Here is a 17729-nt window from a genome sequence, read left to right on the forward strand (position 1 = left end):
TACTACCAAGCCTGGGAAATATGCAGATCATTCCTAAGCATACTGAATGGATTCCAAGGTGGGGGGGGCAGGGCCCAGAAACTTGTGGGTCAATGAGGAGAGGAAGCCTGGGCTGCTTGCTGGGCTCCCTGTACTCTTCTGTTGTCTTCGTTGCCCACCCTTCCTCTCTTCCTGTCATAGTGTGAACCACCAGAAGAACCTGGTAGAGCTGTCGTTCCTCCCCAGTGACACCGGGAAGCCGGACGTGTTTCCTACCCCCCTAGGACTGCCAGTTCTAAATAAAGGGGAGAGGCAAATAGAGGCAGAGGAGAGACACTACGTAGAAGAAGAGAAAGAGAAGGAGAAGAACCAGAAAAGGAAAGAGAAGAGGAAACAGAAGGGACAGGAGGAGGCGCAGCTGCCTGGCAAAGAGAAGAAAGAGCCCCAGAAACCACAAGCAGAGAAGCAGGGCAAGCGGCCGCACCTGGAGTCTGCACGTGAGCAGGTGCGTCCCCAGGGAGGGTGGCCTCCCCTGGAGGGATTCAGGAGCCAGTCGGGCAGCTGCCTCTCCTTCTCCTGGACTGAGAGGGTGTGAATGTAGAGGCTGGGCACGGGGTGGTGCCAGGAGGGGCAGAAGGAGGGCATTGCCCTGGGCTCCTCAAGGGTGCTCCTGGGCAAGAAGGGTGGCTTGGCATTTTCCCACCTGTCATCTCAGGAAAGGGCAAACAAGAAGCAAAAGAAAGCTGCCCCGGCCGAGGAGGATGACAGTGGCGTTGAAGTGTATTATCGGGAAGGAGAAGAGGAGATTGAAGAGACGGGTGCGCTGCCCAAGGTGAGGGACAGCGTCAAATGTGGGGGTCGGGGGGCTGCTGGGCTCTTTTTGGCACCATCCTCTTTCTTATTTCCTGAAAAGATGGGGCTGCTGGTTTTTTCAGTTGGTCAACAGCTCCCTAAGGACAGAGACCCTACCCTGTTTTACCCATAGAGTGGGTTGCATAAAATAAATTATAATCAGATTAAATTCTAATTTATTGAGTGAATAGGGACTAGGTTAGTGGGGTGGGCAGGTAAAGAGGAGGCTTAGCATTCCCAAGCCTGAGTCCCCCTTGAAAATTCAGAACAATGCTACTTAAACTAAGGACTGGGTATGGAAGGGCTTCGACTCTAGGTAGCACATCCCTAACATCCTCAGGACATTTGTCATATCTGTTCTAGCTTGACTGTTATTTTATACATGTATAATTTTGTATGTGTGTATTATACACACACATATAAAGGCATACATGTATTTTTAAGAATTGTTACCTAAATGAATTTATTTACAAAGAAAGTTTTTTGTCACTACTATAAATTTCCCGTGCTCCTCCAGGAAAGGCAGACCAGGCCAGCAGATGTGCCCCGACTGCAGCTGTCTTCTGGTTTCGTTTGGGACGTGGGACTAGAATCTCTGACCCCAGCCTTGCCACCTCGAGGAGAGAGCTCAGACAGCGAGGAGGATGACAAGCCACAGCAAGCCACGGTGCCGTATTTTGCAGGGACTCCTTGGTGCCAGTCTCCTGTGTCTGTCCTAGCCTGTGGGTGTCTCTTCCGGCGGGGTGGGGTGGTCTCAGGCCAAGGAGTATTTATAGAGCTTGTGGACTGTCCTGCCAACTCTTGGCTTCTATCACAGACCTGCCCAGGGTCTGAGGAGTTGATTATTCAATTTTTTTTTGCCTTTCATAGCAGAAGAAGAAAAGCAAGAAGGAAAGGGAGTTGGAGAAGCAGAAGGCAGAGAAAGAGCTGTCCCGCATTGAGGAGGCACTGATGGATCCTGGGCGACAGCCAGAGTCAGCAGATGATTTTGACCGGCTTGTGCTGAGCTCCCCCAACAGCTCCATCCTGTGGCTGCAGTACATGGCCTTCCACCTGCAGGCCACGGAGATAGAGAAGGCCCGGGCTGTGGCCGAGAGGGCTCTCAAGACCATCTCCTTCAGGTCTGGGCTTTGTCCCCCCTGCTTTAGGAAGGGGCCTTTTGACAGGAAGGGCTGTGTTTCCCCAGGTTGCAGGGCTTGCCACCTGTGGGTCATTTCCTCCTTGGCTGGCTGACAGCAGTTGGGGTGGCTGCCCCCAGGGGTTCCCAGGCTCTCTCGTAGATGCCATCTGTGAAATAGATCTGCTCATTTATAATTCATATTCCTCTTCACTGAAACAGCTAAGGGTAACATTTTCAAGAGCCCCTGACTTAAATACAGTGCCCAACTTAGAGCAGAAGTAGAGTGGGGAACACAACTTTCCACATACCTGGGTGAAACCTGTAGGTGGCCATTTTCCAGGCAGAGAGTAGAGTGAGTGTTCTGAAGGCTAATGAAGGATGGCAATCCTTTACTTCTTCTCTTAGTTTGGGGAGCGACTCAGACCAGAGATTCTGCTCCTTCCAGCTCAGATCTCAGGCCACTTTGAGATCTAGTGGGCTTCCTTCCCAGGAATGGAGGGTAGAGCCTCTGTCTGTGAGCCCCAAACCCGGCAGTCTGGGGTCAGGGTTCCTGCCACTGTGTGAATTGCAGTGGGACAGGGCCTCTCAGTGCCTGTACTTGAGGGTGGGAACTAAGGACATGGATGGAGCCTGGGCAGGAGGGTGGAGCTCAGTTGACACCCCAAAGTGGAGTGAAGGGCTCCTTGGGCCAAGATGATGGATGTCATATGCTGACTGCTCTCCCTCCAGAGAGGAGCAGGAGAAGCTGAACGTGTGGGTGGCGCTGCTGAACCTTGAGAACATGTACGGCTCTCAGGAGTCACTGACCAAGGTCTTTGAGCGGGCCGTGCAATACAATGAGCCTCTCAAGGTCTTTCTCCAACTGGCTGACATCTACACCAAGTCAGAGAAGTTCCAGGTAGGAGTCTGGGCCAGGTGACCTGGCTAGCGGGGGGTCCTCAGCCACTCAGAAACTGACTACTGCGCGTCACAGAGGCAGCAGGGAAGAATCCCTGCTGTTCTGGATCCAGGTCTAGTCTTGGGATCTCCATACGGGCACAGGATTAGTAGGGAGACTCCCCATCATGTTAGGCCTCCTCGCCTCTGTGAGCCGGCCCTCTCCCCTCAGTATCTAGAATTGGGCCTGCATAGTGATTGGAGTCGGTGAGCTCAGGTCTGGTTTCTAACAAACAGAGCTGCCTGTCTTTATTGTTTCCTGCTCTGTCGTATCACCTTCCTCAGCTTGCCTTATTTTTCCCTCAGGAAGCTGGTGAACTCTACAACCGGATGCTGAAGCGTTTCCGGCAGGAGAAAGCTGTTTGGGTCAAGTATGGAGCCTTTCTTTTGCGGAGGGGCCAGGCTGGGGCCAGTCACCGTGCAATGCAGCGAGCCCTCGAGTGCCTGCCTAAAAAAGAGCGTGAGTGCTTAGTCCCACTATCAGCCCAGTTCCTGAGCTCATTGGACTCTCTCCCATCTGGGCACAGGGACGGCGGGTCCCCTCATCTGAGGGTGGTGGGAGGTTACATAGCTGTCACTCTGTTGATTGTATGCTCATGAACATAACTTGCGCTGCATTTCAAGTGCAAAACCCTGAAGACTGAGGAACAGAAAGCAATTAGCACTAATTCTTTTGCCCCTGCCCCTGTAGAGTAGGGTGTCCGCAGTGGGAGTCATAGATCAGTGCCCACCTGTGTATTTGGCCCTAATCTACCCCATTGTCCCTCTTGTCATTGCCTCTATCTTGGGACACGAGCAGGGAGTCAGGAGTCAGACTCAGTCCCTGTAGCACATTGTGGTGAGGGCTGTCTGCTTTGCGTGTCTGAGCTGTCCTCTTCCTGCAGACGTGGATGTGCTCTCCAAGTTTGCCCAGCTTGAGTTCCAGCTGGGGGATGCAGAGCGAGCCAAGGCCATTTTCGAGAACACACTGAGCACCTACCCAAAGCGCACAGATGTCTGGTCAGTCTACATCGACATGACCATCAAGCACGGCAGCCAGAAGGAAGTCCGGTGAGAGGGGAAGACAGACCAGGGCTAAGGGTTGGGGACATTGGCCAAGCAGATGACTTTTAGCAACGACGGCAGCTCCCAGCATCCCCAGTGACACATCAGGTTCTGTGACATTCACTTCTCCAACTTCTTTTTCTGCCTCAGGGGCCAGCTTCTGGTCAGGATTTGGAACCTTGGGTGGGAGACAGGTTGGCTGCTGGCCTGGGAGTCAGGAGACTTGGGTTTCCCTCATAATTAACACTGTGCCTGACTCTCATTGTAGAGAATGTTTACAGGCATAATCTCACTGTTGTCCGCCAGTATCTGCACAGGCAGGGAGGATTGCAGATAGGTAGACTGAGGTCCAGAGAGAATTAGTGCTTCACCTAAGCCTGTTAGTGAGCTTTAAGCAGAGCTTTTCTCACAGGTGCATGCCTCATGTGGGTCCCCTCCCAGTAGCTTTGTCCTGATTCACTGTGACTTCAGACCAGTGAGTCCTTAACATCTCTGGGTGTCTGTCTCCTCACCTGGAAAGTAAGGGTGCTGTTTTCTCTCTCCCAGTGGACATGGTGGGAGTGTTTAGTGGTAGTAAAATAAAGCTAGAAGTGGGAGTGCTGGATGACAGAGGGCCTGCTCCAGAGAAAGCCAGAGAGCAAGTGGAGGAAAGTTAGCCAGGAATTGTGTGGCAGGGACTGAGAGGCAAACGCTGCTCTGCTCTTCCTCACAGGGACATCTTCGAGCGGGTCATTCACCTGAGTCTGGCCCCCAAGCGAATGAAATTCTTCTTCAAGCGCTACCTGGACTATGAGAAGCAACATGGCACTGAGAAGGATGTGCAGGCAGTGAAGGCGAAGGCCCTGGAGTATGTAGAGGCGAAGAGCTCTGTGTTGGAGGACTAGCTGCAGGCTGCCTCCGGACAGCCCCTGGCAGGAGGGGCCGAGCCTGAACAACCCTCAGGCACCCGGCAGTTGACAACTGTGTCACCTGGGGACTCTATTTAAGTGCTGCTTTTTCTGCAGCATCCTTGGTATAATCCTGTTAAGGATAAAAAGGCATTTGCAGTTTCCTATAAATTCCTTTTTGTTATTTTGTTTCAAGTACCAATTTCATCTTTCTCCTTTTCTGAGACTGCTCAGTTGTTGCAGGCTCAAGAAGAGTTGAGGGTTTCTCCTTCATGGGAGTTCCCGAGGAGCAGGAGTGGAAGGGCTGACTCCTGACAACCTGTGGTCAGGATCCCACTTTGGCGCTCGCAGCTCTTGGTCCAGCCAGAGGGGTCAGCAGGGCCCAGGGAGCAGGCCCCTTCTTTAAGATCCCGGAATGTCTGGGCATTCCATTAGCCTCAGCTCAGCTTTGCACCCTTTTGTGGAGGCTGTGAGTTGGGACAGAAGGACAAAAGCAGAGCCCAGAAAGGAAAATTCGGGCACCTGGGAGGAAAGCCACCTGGTGATGTCTCCTCTCAGCCTACCAGGGCCAGATGACCCAACCTCTCCAAATTGGTGCCTCATGTGTGAAATGGAGTTAAAAAGTCCTGCCTTGCAGGGATGAAGTGAGAGCATGTGTGTTGTACGCTGCCTGGCAGGTAGGAGGCTCAGTGAGGACCTAGACTGGTTTGCTGTGTGGCTTTGGGGAGAGCCTCGCAGTTTCTCCGTGCCCCCTTCTAGCTTCTCTTAGGGGGAGAGAGGCTCCTGGGCGGGGGGCACAGATTAATTTGAAGGCTATTCCTTGAGTCCTGAGGGAGAGGGGATGTGATGGGTCCGCACCTTCCTTGTGAAAGTCCCAGGAAGACAGTCTCTGTATCATTTGATAAGTAATGATCTTGTATGTTCCAGAGTTCTTGGAGGCCAGCATAGAAACAGCTAGTTGTTGAAGCCAGTTTTTTTTTTTTTTTGGCTTGATCTTGAGAGCATTCAAAATTTTCTTTGGCAGAGTTTTAAATGCACTGAGAGCTAGAGATCTTTTCCATGGGCAGTGACTGAGTCGTCTGCCAGGAAGCAGGACTGGGACAAGGGAGGGCATCAAAGGTTTTAGAGTGGCGGAGGCCATCAGACAAGGGCGGGCATGGGAGAGAGGAGGAGCCAGGGCTGGCCTGGTTCTTGGTTATTGGCGCTGGGTTACGAGAGCTAGTCTTCCCTACCGAGTGTAGGATTTTCTGACTCAAGAAATTTAAGCTGAGCTTCCCTCTGAGAGAGGCCTGCCTCCATCTGTTCCCCCAGATCAAATCAGATAACTGAATCCAGTTGCTAAGAGATCATCAGACCCAGAGCTTTCCTGTGTGTGGGAACACCTGGCTCTCCCTGCCCCCCTGCCCTCCCTTCTGCCCATCTTAGTCCTGCCCAGGGTTTCTCTGCCCCCTTCTTTCCCACAGGGGATGGGATTTAGGCCTGTCCCCATGACCACCAATCTGCTATGGCATGGCCCATCCAATCATGCAGACACCACTCTTGTCCTTTATACTAAGAAAAGCTTTATAAAAAATTAAATATATAAAATAAAGCCAGTAGCATACATTGAAGGGCAGATGCAGTTAGACACAAATTAACCACACAATATCCTATACAATGAGCCTACTGGTGAGTTTCATGGTCACCTAGCTCTGTTGGCCAGGGCTTCTCAGCCTGAGTCCACCAGTAAAAGGTCATCTACATCACAGTTAATTAAGGACCAGTTCCGAGTAAGGGTCTTTCCTCCAAAGCTGTTGACCAAGTGGCTGGTGGCAACAGGAGAGGGGATTTCTTCAGGTCAGAAAGCCTGTCAGCTGACCACACTGTGTACTAGCCCTCTCCTCTGTACCCAGATTACTTTGTTCCTTTCTCTTGGACTGTTTTCCCAAAGAGCTATGGTTTAAAAAAACCTTCTGATGCCAATGTGAGCAGGCAGTGGAGTTCACTGTTGGACCAAGGACTGTCATTTGCAAAGAATATGGAAACGGCCCTTAGGAGACCAACAGGGCCATCTCCATGTTGTCTGGGGCTGTGCCGTTGCCCGGCAGACCCTGGGCCCACTTGTGCAGGCGGCTGTAGAGTGGGAGGCCCTGGTTCTCACGGTACAGGTAGACGCCGGTGATGGCGTTCCACTGCGGCCGTGGCTGTGTGCCTTCCACTGGAAACTTGGCCATCAGCTCCTCGTCGTCATTGTTGAGCGCCACGAAGCCGAAGAAGCGGCGCACGTTGTTGGCAGCCAGCACCCTTGAGTGCACCTCGGCCGTGCGCTGGAACAGCTGCTCCTCGTTGTTGCGATACTGTGTCCAGTAGGCCTCTTGGCGGTAGCTGAGCGGTGAGCAGTAATGCTTGAGGCACTTGGTCAGGAACACCATGACGGCCACCACAGCGATGAGCAGCCACCCAAAGAGCTGGCCAGAGAAGGGGCAGGGTTGAGGAGGGGCAAGTTGCTGCCTGGGCCCCCACCAACCCAGGATGAAATGGGGGGGTGGGCTGGGCTGCACCTGGGCTTTAGAACCCCCTGAGAACTGGCTCTGCCCTGAATGAAGATTCTGCTTCTGTAAGGGAAGCAGGCCCTTCTAGCTATAATTTCACTGTTTTTTCCTCCCTCTCTTGAATGCAGTTTCTCTGTTCTTAGACACTGCCTCCCGCATTTTCTGCTGCCATTTCTTTAGCCCCAAGGCTCCCCCTTCACATCATTTCAGCCCATCAAAATCCAGCTCAAATTGCCAGGCTTAGCCCAGATGCCACCTCCAGGAAGCATTCTTGCCTTCCCTAAGTGCTCCATAGCCCGGTTCTTACAGCATCACTCTCTGCCCTGCTTCTCTATTTGTGTTTCTTATGTACCTGAGAGGAGACCTTTTAAAAAATCTTACGCTCTTCCCTGTTTGTTCCTTACCCCTGCTTCTCTAAATTAATGCTTCCAGCTCCGTTTTTCTGTTTTTACCCATGTCTCTGCCTTTGCCTTCTCTCCCCTGATCAACCTTCACTCCTCCAGAACTAAGCCAAGACAGGCTAGAATCAAGGCAGCAGCTTCCTGGCTCAAAGGACTCCCCTATGTCAGCAATGCCTGCAGCTGATTAATTGCTTTCTGAGGCCTTCCTGGGGTAGGAACATTCTCGCACCTGGAGCCAGCCACACCCCACTATCAACTCATGGCCCATAGCAAATTTCATAGGCTTACAGGGTTTGTGCTCTATCTGGCTGGAGTAAGGGGCTTAATCTGTGACTGGGATCAAGGCTCATTCTGAGCCAGAAGAACATTCCTTTTACATTTAAAACTTATTTGGAATTGGAATTGACCCTCAGCCCACCAGGTATTAACCCATGGGTTACCCAGCTCTGATACCCGGTGCTGATAATCTATGCTTTCCTGGAGACCTTGGACCCTGGGGACCAACTCCAGCTCTAACACGGAGCCATCCTGACGCCTCCCCCCCCAGCTACCACCTAAGGAAGAAAGAAGAGCTTCTCTTTGCACGGCCTTACCTGGGACTCATACTTGAGCCTGCGACTGACCTCCTCCCGGAAGGCTGACAGGTTGGCAGGGCCCTCCCCGCAAGGGAACCTAGCCAGGATTTCTGTGGCATGGGCTCGCGGGAAGCCCTCTCCCCCGGCTGTGAGCGAGGAGGGGTCCACAAACTCACTGAGAGCGCAGGCATAGGCCTCACCGCGCAGCAGGGAGATGACAGACCAGGTGACGGGGGCCACGGCCGCGCGGCCCAGGATGGAGCTCAGAAGGAGGAAGGTGGGGGCAGCCGAGCAGTTCTTGGTTCTCCGGTACTGACACTCAGTAACTAGGTTCCAGGTCTGGTTGTTGAGGATGACGCCGATGAGGAAGAGCGCGAGGGCGGGCACACCGATGGCCGTCAGCCCGTACAGGTAGTTCCTGGCTGGCGAGCAAGGGCAGTGGAAGGCCACCACAGAGAACAGCTCCTGGCTGCCCACCGTGCCCAGTGCCACCAGCCCGTTGAAGATCATCACGTCCTTGCTCTTGAAGAAGAGCGATAGGAAGCGGAAGTTCTCAGCGATCAGGGCTGCCATGGCGATAGGTCAGCGGGAGGAGGGACTGCAGGGCTGGAGGCAGGAGGTGATGGGGATCAGTAGTGCCTGGTGACACTAGGAAGTATAGGCAAGTGGGTACCTGAGGGCAGAGCACAGCCTTGTGATTTTACCACCTAGAGTGGCCAGCCTGGTGCACCCTGCGGAACAGTAGATAACTGCTAAATGTTTGCCTCTGACCACGGGTAGAGGGGGCTGGTGAGAAAGGAAGGAGACGGGGAGCTCCGGGGCCTGGAGGGAATGATAGTAGCCACATTTCACTGAGCTCCTCCTGTGTGTCAGGTGCTTTACAGCCCCAGTGGTCCAGCATCATGATCCACATGGAGCTGTCATATCCCTCGTGTACGCGTAGAAGGTGGATGCTCCTGAGGGTGAGTGGCTTAGCAGGGTCACATAGTGGCTGAGATTGAAGCTCAGGTCTATTTGCCTCAGACACTTAGGTTCATGTTGCTACGGCAAGATTCTCTCGAGGGAGGGGTTAGGAATGGCCCTGTGACGTTAGGGAATGCGGGATGTTGACTGGCTTTCCCTCTGGGATTCCAGGCAGTGCTAATGTGCGGAGGGACCTAAGACTGTTTGGAGGGTGTGTCCTCAAGGCTTCTAGCCCCAGTGGTATAAATGCTGGAGTGGGTGTCCTGGTGGATAAGGGACTTGGACTTGACCCCGTGATGTGGGGTGGGGTGGAAGAAGGTGGTGAGCCTGGTTCAGCATCCCTGTAGTTCATAAGAACCTTTTTATCTTGGAGACCTCAGGCTCTGGACTGGTTTAGGAGATCCTGACTCTCAACACCCTTCATGACTTCTCTGGGCCTCAGTGTCCTCATCTATGAGAAGAGCATAAGTCATTCTGGTCCTTGCTCTCCTCTTAGGAATGCTGGAGGGAAAGAAAGGGTATACACAATGCCTGATAATTGTCCTGTATGTGGCATAGGACACTTTGTCCCTCCATCTTGCTCACCCTGTTAAGCCTTCAGGGTGGCTCCCAGAGGTGAGGCAGGGTGGGATGATTTTCTTTCCTGCAAAGATCAGGCAACTAAGGCCTAAAGAGAATGAAGTACCTTGCTCAGGGCTATTCAAATGTGGAGGTGCTCAGGCAGGACTTTTGACCACAACCTTAGGAGGCCTGAAAATGGACCAGGGTGAGTCAAGCTAAGTGAGTCCTCCATTGCCCTGTGCCCATCCATGAAGGGGTGACCCTCCCCTTCCTCACCCATTACGCTTTCCCTATCCAGCCACCTCCCAGCAGCCCTCTTCCACCCAGGTCCCTGAGCGCAGGGACCGCACAGCCTGCTAGTGACATGAAGCCTTGATGAAGGCTAAGGCTCAGCTGTGCCCACCAGTGGCACAGTCATGGCCTGGGCTGCAGCAACGCTGGCAGCCTGCCCAGAAGTGGTCTTGGCCTAGTCTCCAGGCATGTTCCGCCCCAGCTCCTTTCCCAGGTTCCACCCACACAAGCTAGAAACAGGCCCAGGGTGTGGCCCCAAGTGTCCTCCCCAACCCTGGGATAAAAAACAAAAGTCCATAGGCCTGGGGGGGGGGGGGGGGGAGAAGAGGGCATAGAGGAGATAAATGGTGATGGAAAAAATGAAATAAAATAAAAAAGAAATTTTTAAAAAGTCCATTGGCCAGAGGAAGCCAGGGACTAGGGGGCTGGGGTGGCAGCTAACTAAAGTGAGGAGACTTGCCCTTATTTCCTACTGTGCCTCCTCTCTATGCTACCACCCTTCTCAGTCTCTGTCCAGGCTGCCAGATGGGCCAGGGCAGAGCTGGATGACCGCCTGGGGTACCAGGGAGATGGAAATTGAGGGGGAATCCTACTCTTTCTCCAACTCATAGCCCAGGGGCTCCAGTCTAACTCCCTGGAAAAGGGAATTTGTAATACTGTTGGGGATGAATCGGTTAAAAGCAACCTCTTTCCCTCTTGGCTTCAAGGTGCCTAATGAGCTCCCTGTTGGGGGCCCAGGGTTTATAAACTGCACTAAGTGGAGTACCAGATGCCTGAACACTGGTGGGCAGAGGAGGGACCAGGCCAGCTTCGGAGACTACTGCCCTTGCCCCCCAGGCTGGGAGTGGGACCTCCAAAAACAGCTCAGGAGACAGGTGGCTGGGGCTGAGACAGGACTAGCTCCTGTCCAGAGTGTGGGGAGTGGGGTGGGAGGGCTCAGCTAGGGGTCTCTCTCCAGGATAATTCCTCTGGGGAGCCTCAGATTGGCCCAGTCATATTCCCCTGTCACCTGGCACACCCCAGGGAGGGGCTCTTCCTTACCTGGGGCCAGCCGCAGGCACCGGAGGCTCTGACCGTCTTGGGGCTGGGTTGCGAGTAGCGCTCAGACATGGGACCGTGCGGCCTGCCGGGGAGGAGCCTGCTTGGGTGGGGCAGCTGCTCCGCCGAAGTGCCCTCTGTAGACTGTGCCTTCCAAGGGCTCCCTCCGTCTTTTCTTCTGCAGTGGAGCAGGACCTGGGGCTGATGGTGTCCTCAGAAAAGTTTAACTCCAGAAAAGAGGAGGAAACGGCGGGATGGAACTTGCACGCCAGCGAGTGGAAAACATGCCCCGCGCCAGGCAGAGGAGGCGGGTAGCAGAGGGCGGCGCGAGCAGAGAGGAAGTTGGGGCGCCCGTTCAGCAGCTCTTGGCCGCCAGGCTCTGCTCGCCTTCCTGAGCGGAGCTGCCGGGAGCCCACCTGACTGCTGCACACCACTGGGCCTGGTTCAGGGGCCAGGCAGGGGGCCTTGGGGAGAGCTGGCCAATTTCAAGAGCGGGCCCCCATGCTAGACACTCCTCCCACCCCACCCAGCTAGATAGAAGCTGCTGGAACAAAACCTCAGCAGGGTTTGGGGAGAGACGCCATCAGACTGAGGCTGACCCATAGCAGGATATGCAAAGCTAGAGGTCCGCCCCCTACCCTCACCCTCCACCCCCACCCCCACCCTTCTCTGGCCTTTCTTCAGCCACTGCCTGGACAAACCCTTGCCCAGTTGGGATCTTCTATTCAGACTTCAGCTAACTCCTCAGGCACTGCTTCAGATCTCAGAGGATTGATGATTGAATTCTGGAGACTAGGAATTCTCTGAGGCCCTGTGAGCAGAACTCTGACTGGTCGGTGGAAATTACAAGGAGAGAGATTTTAAAGGAAGCCCTCTATAATGATCAGAGCCGCCCAGACTGTGCCAAAAAGTGGTCATGGGCCCCCATCTGTGGGGCGTGCAAGCTAAGGCTGAAAAGTCACGGGTCAGAAATTCTGCAGAGGACAGTCTTGTCCAAGGACAGGCTGGATGACTCCTAGGATCAAGGGAACGACCCCCAGACCCCCGTCAGCTCTGTAATGCTTGCGGCTCTGTAACGGTGGAACTGCTGAGTGACATGTTTGCCTCTCTGAGCTGGACTTGCCCATGTGCAGGAGTGAAGGGAAAGGGACCAGTGTTTATTTTTCAGACCCCGCTATGTGCCAAGCACAGTTCCAGATTCTTCCTCCAAAGTTATCTCCCTTTCTCCTCACCCTAATCCTGGAAAGCAGATCTTTTAATATTCATTTTACAGACAGACACACTGAGGCTTGGAGGGATTTGGTGACTTACCATAGCTCCTACAGCTCTAGTGTTTGAACCCACATCTACTTGACCCAAAACTTTGCTCTTCACATTTTTACTTTCCAATACCTCCTGGCTGGCTTTTCCCATTGGAAGCCTCCCCCCCGCAAACACACACCCGATATTTACTCATTTGAATCTTCCCCTCACTCGGGGTCTATATCAAGTCCCACATCCCAGAGGAGTCCTCCAGCCTAGCCTGGCCTCCCAGATAATTAAAGGGAGGGTGGCTGGGTTTCAGATGTGGAAATGGAGGGAAGGGTGCATAAGGAAGAATGGAAATCATTAAAACTATTGTAGGGATCAAGATCAAAATGAATTCTTAGATGAGTGGAACTTGCATCTCAAAGAGAGGTGAGGGGTCAAGAAGCCCATCTCCTTGGCCCTGGTTCCTCCTCAACAAAGATGGCTCCAGTTCCTCATGTCCCCTCCTCTTATGTCCAGGGGCACGAGGAGGTTAAGCCTGCAGGTTCAGAAATCAACAAACATGTCAGTCACACGTACCGAGTGCCTACCATGTGCCTTTATACACTTCACTCATTTAATGCTCACAACAACCCCATGAGGTAGGTGCTCTCATCTCCATGGTACAGACGAGGAGACTGAGGCACAGAAATGAAGCAACTGGCCCAAGGGACACAATTTGTAAGTGGTGGAGCCAGCACCTAGCCCAGTTCTGTCTCACTGTGGATTCTTCAGCTGCTTCCACTCCAGGCAGCTCCCCTTCCACCTCAGGGCAGAGCCTCTGAGCACTTGAGAGCCCCTGCCCCAGGAGGTGGGGCTTTGAGAAAACAGGAAAGCTTCAGCTTCTGTTTCTAACTTCCGCAGCCCTGCAGAGGGTCTGATTTCCCCTGGATGTGAGGGAGGTGTCAGGGTAGTCAGTGAGAGGACCTTCACCTTGAGAGGTACTTTGTCTGAATGTGTTCCCTCCAGAATTCATATGTTGAATCCTAACCCCACAGAGGTGATGATAGTAGGAGGTGGGGCCTTTGTGAAGCCCTCAGGAATGGGATTCGTGTGCTTATAAAAGAGGCTCCAGAGAGAACCTAACCCCTTCTGCCATGTGAGGACAGTGAGAAGGCCCCGACTATGAACCAGGAAGAGAGCTACCTCCAGAACGTGACCATGCCAGCACCATGGTCTTGGACTTCCAGCCTCCAGAACTGAGACATAAATTTATTTTGTTTATAACCTACCCAATCTGTGACATTTTGTTATAGCAGCCCAAACGGACTAAGGCAGGAGGCCTTTTATGCTTGGTGCTAAGTAAGCGTGCAGTCTACCATGACGATTATTGAGTGACTTCCATGGTGACCATACACCCTGGCTTCTCCCTAATGCACCTAGCTTCTGGCATCTTTTGTATCACACCAGGTGAGGCTGGGTGTCATGTCCTTTTGGCCCACCTTGGCCCAGTAAACCTCACTCAGGAGACTGGCCAAAGATCAGAGAACTGCTGTTTTATGAGATAGCCGGATGCCCTCTCACTCCCTGAGCCTTGAGCATAAGGGAATAGAGATCCTAAAAAGTCACAGATGAGTGTGGATCCTGGGATAAAGATTTCTGTAGAACCTGAGCAGAGATCGTGAGAGATAAAGTCTCCTGGGAGGGGTTGGGGAGGTGGGAGCTTGTCCCCTCTAAGCCAGTTTTAAACATTTGACTAATACTGCTTGTGGCTTCACAGTCCACTTCTCCAGGGCAACCTAGGGTAGTGTGACAGCTGGAGAAGTGAGGTCCCCTTCAGCTCCAAATTTCCAGCCTCAAATGGGCAGGTGAATGCCTGGGAACGTGGGTCTGCTCCAGGGGCCTTCCACCCAGCCTTCGTTTTTCGATCCAGTTTAGGAGTCTGAGTGGCTGTGGCCTCAGACCCCTATTCCTGCCTCTTCACCTGACCGCGGCTCACACTTTGCTGAAGTAGGTGGCCACCTCCTTGCGTGGAGGCCGGGGCCCGCCCCCAGGCCAGCCGTTGCCCATCAGCGGCTCCTCCTGGCCCAGACGCAGGGGTGGCTTGCATTTGTGCCAGCTCGTGAGCAGCCTGTTCATGGCACCTTGATCAGTGATGCCTCGAAGCTTCTCCTTCTCCTCCTTGGCATCGTCGGTGGTAGCCAGGGCAGCTGAGCTAGCAGGGGCCATGGCCAGTGCCCCATGGGTGTGACCCAGCTCCAGGTCATGGTTCATGGCCTCAAAGAACTGCTGGATGCAGACCTTGGCAAAGGCCTTGGCGTGCTCCGTGCATGTCTCATCAAAGAGCTTGCGCTCAATGTCGATATAGTGGGACCAGTACTTGCTTTTGAGGAAGGCGGCCTGTGTAAAGCAGGGTCGCACAGAGCGCACGACAAATGCCAGCAGTGTGGTCAGCAGCACGAAGGACCAGCCCAATGCCTGCAGGGGAGAGAACAAAGAATCAGCGGGCACTGCCCTCTGGCCTCCCAAACCTGTCCCTGCCCCCCATAGAACTCTCTATGTCAGGCCCTTTTTTTCTTCTATCCTCACCAGAGGACATTTTTTCCATTGATTTTTTTACAGAGAGTGGAAGGGAGGGAGGAGGGGGAGAGAGAGAGAAACATCGATATAAGAGAGACACATTGATTGATTACCTCCCACTTGAGCCCCGACTGGGGCCAGGAATTGAACCTGCAACTGAGGGACATGCCCTTGACCTGGAATCGAACCCATGACCCACCAGTACATAGACCTACGCTCTAACCACTCAACCAAACAGGCCAGGGCTATGTTAGGCCCTTCGGTGAAAAGAACACCGACTTCACCTCTTGGCCTCCATTTACACACCTGTAAAATAGGCTTAGATATATCCATTTCATGAAAATGAGCTCATGCGAATAAAATGCCCTGTGTAGGCCTGGCACTTAACACACAGGAGTTAACTAGACAGACCCTGGAGTTAGGCTGTCTGGGTTTGGATCTTGTCTGCACTACTTACTTGTTGATCAGGAGTAAGGTGACTTCTCTATGCCTCAGTTTCTTCAACTATAAAATGGGGCTGGTGATAGTGCATATCTCATAGGATTGTTGTGTTTGGTACATAGTTGCTCAGTAACTGTTAGCTACTGTAATTATGCCAATAGGCCCTCACCGACCAGGCCTCTTCCTTCAGGAAGCCTTCATTGACCTCCCCAGGCCAAAGTGATCATTCCTCCTCTGAGTTCTGTTTCTCTCTTTTGGCTCCTGGTATTGTCTGCCATTTAGTCACCAGCACTGAGCACCTCCTCTCTGTGGGCTCTGAGCTGGGCCCTCAGTGTCACAGAAAAACTGACAATTTCTCAAACTCTGTGCTGAAGAGCGCTAGACATTTAGGTACTGGCTCTGTTCTGCCAATAACTCCCTATGGGGTCAGGTCAGGATGTTCCCCCATCTGTGCTTCAGGGTCAGTCTTCAGCTGCACAGAGAAGCATTTGGCCAGATCAGAAGGTGGGAGGAGAGCAAACCCAATGTCTATAATGGGTCTGGTGGAGCCGACATCAAGTGCAGAGCTGCAGAGCATGTGCTCGGTCCAGGGGGGCACCCCTGTGCTCCTCCATGAAGAAATGTGGGCCCTGTGGGGCTGGATCTCCTAAAGTTTCAAATAAATCTGAAAATCTGCTTTTCATGTGAAAATTTCTGTTTTTTAGAGGATGCCAATTAATTCTAAAATTGAATTTTTATTTCAGCCTCTGAAGGCCACGTGAAATATGTCTATGGGCCAGGCAGCCTGTCCTCTGGGAGCCCTTTCAGCCTGTGGTGTGATGTTGAGATCAGGTGGAGGGACAGTTGCCCCAGGCCCTGACGCCTGGGATGATGGGACAAGTGCCCATAGGAGAGGAGGCACAGGTTTGGGAGGAAAGTGGAGTATGGATCAGACACTTAGAGTGTGAGAGTCACATGGGGCGGCTGGTGGTGATGCAGGCCTCCAGGAGAGAGTTCTGGGCTGGAGAGGGGGAGCTGGGGTGTCTGGACTTGCCAGAGCAGGACATACCTGTTTCTCTCTCCCTTGCGGGCCAGGCCCAGCCCCACCACTAACCCCCTCCCCTGACAGCCCCTGGTCCACGGGACTGCCCAGGTTGCCCTCCCCACACTGCAGTGACTGCAGGGGAGGCCTGAGGGGCTCAAATGGGTGAGTGCCCAGAGGGGCAGAGGGTGTGGAGTGAGGCTGGGGAGGACCCGAGCTCTGGATTTCCCATCACCTGAGGGGACCTGGACCCTCAGCTCCCACTCCCCAAGCAGGGAGACACCAGCTGGGGCATTTGCCAGGGAAATGTACCCAAATGGCTTAGCCACCCACCGGACTCCCCACTGCCGGGCCTTGAAGAGGAAAGGATGCAAATTCCCCAGGGGCTTCCGAGCTGGAGGCAGACGGAGGACACAGGGCTGGCTGGGCCAGCGGGTCTGCTCTGGGGACCTCAGGGCAGGGCACAGGCCTCTGCACGGGGGTAGTCAGAGCACTTTCCCCAGGTTGCCCCGATCTGAATAAAGACACATGGCCTTCAGAAGCCCCTGCCTCAGCTGGGAAACTATGCCTCGGCCCCACAGAGCTCCATCTGAGGGGGAGCCCCAGTCTGTTGGGAAAACATGCCTGTTTCTGAGAAAGCCTCATTTTGAGAGGTGGGGGAATTGGACCCTTGCCAAGAGACCCAGGTCGGCGCGGGGAGACCCAGCCCAGGGCCACCTGTCCCCCTCACCTGGGAGATGCAGCGCAGGTAGCGCACGGCCACCTCCCGGGCCAGCAGCCAGTTGCCGTCGTAGATCTCCGGGCAGGGCACCCGGGCCAGCAGGCGGGCAAGCTCCGGCGGGGTAAGGCTGGGCACCAGACTGCTGTTGCCCAGCACAGTCACGGGCACGGCCGTGCAGAAGGCACAGAGGAAGCACTTGCCATCAAGCAGCGTGACGGCCACCCAGACCACGGGTGCGATGAGGGCGCGCTGGGCCATGGAGCAGAACATGTAGCGAAGCACCGCAGGGTCCTTGGCCCGGCGGCCCGGGGGCCGCTTCCACTCCTCAGCCAACATGGACACATTGTTGTTCAGGACCAGGCCGAGCAGAAAGAGCACCAGGGGCGGCACCAGCAGGATGCCAGCACTGTAGGCTGTGTTGTAGCCCGGCAGGCAGGGGCAGTTAAAATCGAAGGCTGAGTATATCTGGGCGCTGGCCAGGGCCATGATGCCGCAGATGCCGTTCATGAAGGACTCCTGGTTGGACTGCAGGAACTGGAAGACCATCCGGAATTTGTCCAT

General features: G+C 53.9%; 3 protein-coding genes across 6 annotated transcripts in view; 1 reads left to right on the forward strand and 2 right to left on the reverse strand.

Moving 5' to 3' along the window:
• The window catches only part of PDCD11 (programmed cell death 11), a 34885-nt gene extending 29869 nt beyond the window's left edge, over window positions 1-5016 (forward strand). The window contains exons 29-36 of one of the 2 annotated variants that reach the window (XM_081158709.1): window positions 181-484; window positions 695-811; window positions 1349-1498; window positions 1702-1952; window positions 2681-2849; window positions 3194-3347; window positions 3772-3937; window positions 4644-5016. In XM_081158709.1, coding sequence (XP_081014835.1) covers window positions 181-484; window positions 695-811; window positions 1349-1498; window positions 1702-1952; window positions 2681-2849; window positions 3194-3347; window positions 3772-3937; window positions 4644-4815 — 1483 coding nt within the window. In that variant the 3' untranslated portion in view covers window positions 4816-5016. The remainder of the gene's footprint in view (window positions 1-180; window positions 485-694; window positions 812-1348; window positions 1499-1701; window positions 1953-2680; window positions 2850-3193; window positions 3348-3771; window positions 3938-4643) is intronic. The other variant, XM_081158710.1, reaches the window with a different exon arrangement.
• A 1341-nt stretch (window positions 5017-6357) lies between these two features.
• CALHM2 (calcium homeostasis modulator family member 2) lies at window positions 6358-11784 on the reverse strand. Of its 3 annotated transcripts, none has more exons than XM_081158123.1 (3): window positions 11182-11784; window positions 8344-8931; window positions 6358-7265 (listed from the first exon to the last, which is right to left on the reverse strand). In XM_081158123.1, exons 2-3 carry the CDS (start codon window positions 8896-8898, stop codon window positions 6849-6851), a joined length of 972 nt encoding a protein of 323 aa, XP_081014249.1. In that variant the 5' UTR covers window positions 8899-8931; window positions 11182-11784; the 3' UTR covers window positions 6358-6848. The 3 variants fall into 3 exon arrangements, with proteins under 3 accessions (XP_081014249.1, XP_081014250.1, XP_081014248.1); XM_081158124.1 differs by having other exon boundaries at window positions 8344-8973; window positions 11182-11471; XM_081158122.1 differs by having other exon boundaries at window positions 8344-8998; window positions 11182-11458.
• Window positions 11785-14400: 2616 nt separating this feature from the next.
• CALHM1 (calcium homeostasis modulator 1) lies at window positions 14401-17729 on the reverse strand (the record flags this gene model as incomplete). The annotated part of the gene is made up of 2 exons (XM_081158038.1): window positions 14401-14883; window positions 17178-17729. 2 exons carry the CDS (start codon window positions 17727-17729, stop codon window positions 14401-14403), a joined length of 1035 nt encoding a protein of 344 aa, XP_081014164.1.

The sequence above is a fragment of the Miniopterus schreibersii genome (assembly GCF_964146895.1).
Source record: "Miniopterus schreibersii genome assembly, chromosome: 14".
NCBI classification, from domain to species: Eukaryota; Metazoa; Chordata; class Mammalia; order Chiroptera; family Miniopteridae; genus Miniopterus; species Miniopterus schreibersii.